This window comes from Microtus pennsylvanicus, chromosome 5, assembly GCF_037038515.1.
Source record: "Microtus pennsylvanicus isolate mMicPen1 chromosome 5, mMicPen1.hap1, whole genome shotgun sequence".
Taxonomy (NCBI): Eukaryota; Metazoa; Chordata; class Mammalia; order Rodentia; family Cricetidae; genus Microtus; species Microtus pennsylvanicus.
In genome coordinates, this window is record NC_134583.1 from 94,180,876 (window position 1) to 94,184,888 (window position 4,013).

General features: G+C 37.3%; 1 protein-coding gene across 1 annotated transcript; it reads left to right on the forward strand.

The window, feature by feature from the left end:
- The first annotated feature begins 3,047 nt into the window (after positions 1-3,047).
- Positions 3,048-4,013, forward strand: LOC142851387 (olfactory receptor 5AN1-like). Its single transcript, XM_075975238.1, has one exon. The coding sequence runs from the start codon at positions 3,048-3,050 to the stop codon at positions 4,011-4,013; it is 966 nt and encodes a 321-aa protein (XP_075831353.1).

Sequence of the window (4,013 nt, forward strand, 5' to 3'; positions counted from 1 at the left end):
AGAAAAGATATTAAGAGAAGGAATAATGGCCTATATTTTTTCAGCCTTTACTGGGAATAGAGGATAACATAGAATATACCTAAGTGTACCTGTCTATATCACCAGTATGCTTTGAGATAGTGACAATATTGAAATCATTTTATAGACTTGACAAATTAAATTGATGTTTAAGAATGTTATCTCTAAGGGTTAATAGTTTCAAAATGTTTTCATTAGACTTAATTCAACTTGGATGAACCGAGAAATAAATATTGTTTATTTCTAAGAATAAACAATTCTAAGAAAAATGGCCAAGTTCATAAAACCAAATGGAAGTTAAGCAAAAGTAGGATTTTGAGATTTAAATGACTTTGCATGTATAGATAATACATTCATCTATACTTGTGGGTGGATACAAATGTGAGTGAACACAACACCAAGGAGAAAAATCTCCTCCAATTCTTTGTGGACAGCACTGTTGTCTAGATAGTACTTGGTGGAGGAAAGCAAACGCAGCAATGAGAATCTGCAATCTGACTGAGTGGGAGTTCTGAAAATAACATGACACAGGGGTAGAAATAATTCTAATAACTATTTCTCAATACCATTTTGAAGCTTGGCTCAGACAATATTTTGTAGGAACTAACTTTGTCAAAAAGTCCTTGATGTATCATGATATATAAAATTAAATGTTAATGGTTAAAAATGCCTTTAATAGAACTTTTCAGAAGGAGGTGATGTCAGGAACAATAATTGCTAACATTAACGGAGCTCTGTGTATAAGCCCCTTATGTCGTTCAGTCTCATGAGCAGTGCTAGAAGATGGCCAATTTTACCATCTCTATTTATACATAGGACTACTGAGATAGAACAAAAATAACATGATACATTTTATGCAGCCATTAAGTGAAGCTATAGTCTCTCTCTCTCTTCCTTTACTATTATGGATATGTCTTAAATTTTTATCAAAATATAGCAGATATACAAAATGAGAATAAAATTCACAGCACTCTTACTTTTGTTTGGCTTTTAATTGGTATGTATTTGTTTCTTTGTGGCGTGTATGTCTGTGTGTGCACCTGTGCCTTTATATATGAATGTGAACGTGAAATAGAAGAAGGAAAAGAAAGACAAAGATAGAGAGACATAAACCAATACGCGAGAGTAACTACACAGGCGATTATATACAAGGTAAGGAGAGCATTCCTTGCACTCATCAGTGCTGTGGTGTTCGTTCCTTGCTGGTTTAGAAGATACCTTTCACACAAAAGGTGTTGTTTATTGTCCTTGTATATTTGGTGAGTATTATCATATTTTTTCAAGTGAGTTTCTATTATTTTTCTCTTAACAAGGATTTCCACCTATTTCTGTATTTTTACTTCATACTTTATGTTTCAAGGTTATGCTCTATCCCAAGAGTGGATTAGTATATAACGGATCCTCTAATAATTTTCCTATAGTGAATTATATCTCAGAGACCATGAAGGGATGCTCATCCCACATTAATTAAAATTATTAATTTGGCATTTGAAACTTCTTTTCAATCCATATCTGTCTGAAATGTCTACTTGTTCTTGGTGCACGTCTGTCGCTGTGAGGAGAATGAGCCATGGATGTTCACAGTACCGTTGCATTTTTCTAAGTGCCAACTCTTTCTCATGCTCATCGCTCTGAAATCTTTCATAGATGCTGTCACTGGCTCTCACTTCTCAGGGACAACAGCTTTTTCAAGGAAAATAGGTGATATGTGTTATTTCTTATAAAACGGAGACCTCTAATATTTTATTGTCAGAAGAAAAATATTTCTGGAGTATTTCAGAAGGAAATACCTGCTTTGAGTCTTTTTTGTGTCAAAGTCCTTCATTTCATGTCTATTCCTTAGTTCTGTGTACTCAAAGTCAAGCAAGGGCCAAATAATAAGGTTTTTCAGTTCATTTCAATGTTTTTGAATAAGGTTTTTTTCAGTTGATTTCAATGTCCCTGGGAGGATTGATCTGCATGGATGCTGATTCTGATTCTACAGCTGCCTGGAGTCATTGTGTCTCACTGTCTATAGGGCTGAAGACATCTCAGGGACTTTTAGACCTGACATCATCTCCCAAGGTCTTAATTGCTGACAACCAGTGGTAATAGCAATCAGAATCTAATGGATAGTCTCTGTGCACTGCAGTGCAGGCTGAGCCTGTATGTGAATGGCGACTTTTCAGTCAAGGACTTCTGCTGTTCTCTCTTTACAGTAAGCGCTAAAGGCCATTGTGTTGAAGGCACTGATGTAGTTTAATGCAGAGCAAGGGGAATCAAATATGAATTGTCGAATCAACAAAAACCTCACAACTCTCTTGTATTCTAGAGAAGCATACTCACAAATGAGACATCCTTTGGGATCAAGAGTGGTCACTATTTATCTCCTTCTGAAGTCTCTCATGTTACACTTCTCTAAGATCAGTTTTTAGCTTTACTAGGAACGTAAGATTTTGGACCATCAAAATGTATCAGAGTTATAAAACATGACAGTTTATCCAGGTCACTTTGGGGATGTTGAGTTAAACAAATTTTTGAAAACAAGTGGAAATTATTTTATGTAGGGCAAATAATTATTCCAGTAAGGTAATTTTAAACCAATGTCAGGAGAAGAAATCTTAAAATTTATTTTGGAGTTCTCATGACTCTTTCACAGGAAAACTAATTTTATAATTTTACTAGGAACATATACTTCTGCTCCACAAAAATGTATCAGAATTATAAATCATGACAGTAAATATATGCCAGTGTGTGTGTGTGTGATATTGTGATTGTACATGTTTGTGAGTGTGTAACCCATATCATTTCTTGGGCATTGTTTTAAGAACTTGCTATTCATCTTTTAAATTCTGCCGTTGGAGGCCTTCCCTTTTCTGAACAGAGAGGATTGTGTTTGAGGGGGTGGAGGGAAAATGTGGGAAAGAAATGGGAATAGAGGGGAAAACAGAAGTTGTATCGGAGATGTAAAATAAATAAATAAAAAGATAACTCTCTGATTTTACCTGAGTCACAAACGTGTTGTCTTATTCCCTTCTGATATTAGGAGCATGAGCACCGCGGTAGCGATTGGGGGAAGAAATGTTACCAAGATCACCCAGTTTATCCTCCTGGGATTCTCAGATTTCCCAAGAATTACAACAATGCTTTTTGTCATATTCTTGGTTATTTATCTTTTGACTCTGATCTGGAACTTGTCCCTCATTGCTTTAATAAGGTTGGATGCCCACCTCCACACACCAATGTATTTCTTCCTCAGTAATCTGTCCTTTATAGACCTCTGCTTTGTCACTTCTACAGCCCCCAAGATGCTTTCTACCTTCTTCCTGGAAAAACAAACTATCAGCTTTGTGGGGTGTATGGTTCAGTTCTTCTTCTCTTCCACTATGGCACTGAGTGAATCTTGCCTCATGACAGCCATGGCCTATGACAGGTATGCTGCCATTTGTAACCCGCTGCTCTATTCATCAATCATGTCACCCACCCTGTGTGCTCAGATGGTGATGGGAACCTATATTGCAGGACTCACAGGTTCTTTATCTCCGATGTGTGCCTTGCTGCAGCTCCACTTCTGTGGACCTAACGTCATCAGACATTTCTTCTGTGATGTATCCCAGCTTTTAAATCTATCCTGCAGCAATACTTTCTCTGTGCAGGTCCTGCTTGTTGTATTAACAATGTTTTTTGGAATCGCCAATGCCTCAGCTATCATGCTATCCTATGGCTTTATTGTCTTGTCCATCATGAAGATCACTTCAGCTAAAGGCAGGTCTAAGGCATTCAACACCTGCGCCTCTCACCTGACAGCTGTTTCCCTATACTATAGTTCTGGTATCTTTGTCTACTTGCGTTCCAGCTCTGGTGGCTCCTCCAGCTTGGACAGATTTGCATCTGTCTTCTACACTGTGGTGATCCCCATGTTGAATCCTTTGATATATAGTCTGAGGAACCAGGAAATCAAAGATGCTATGAAGAGGTTGCAGAAAAAGATAATCTGCTGCCTAGGTCACAGATAA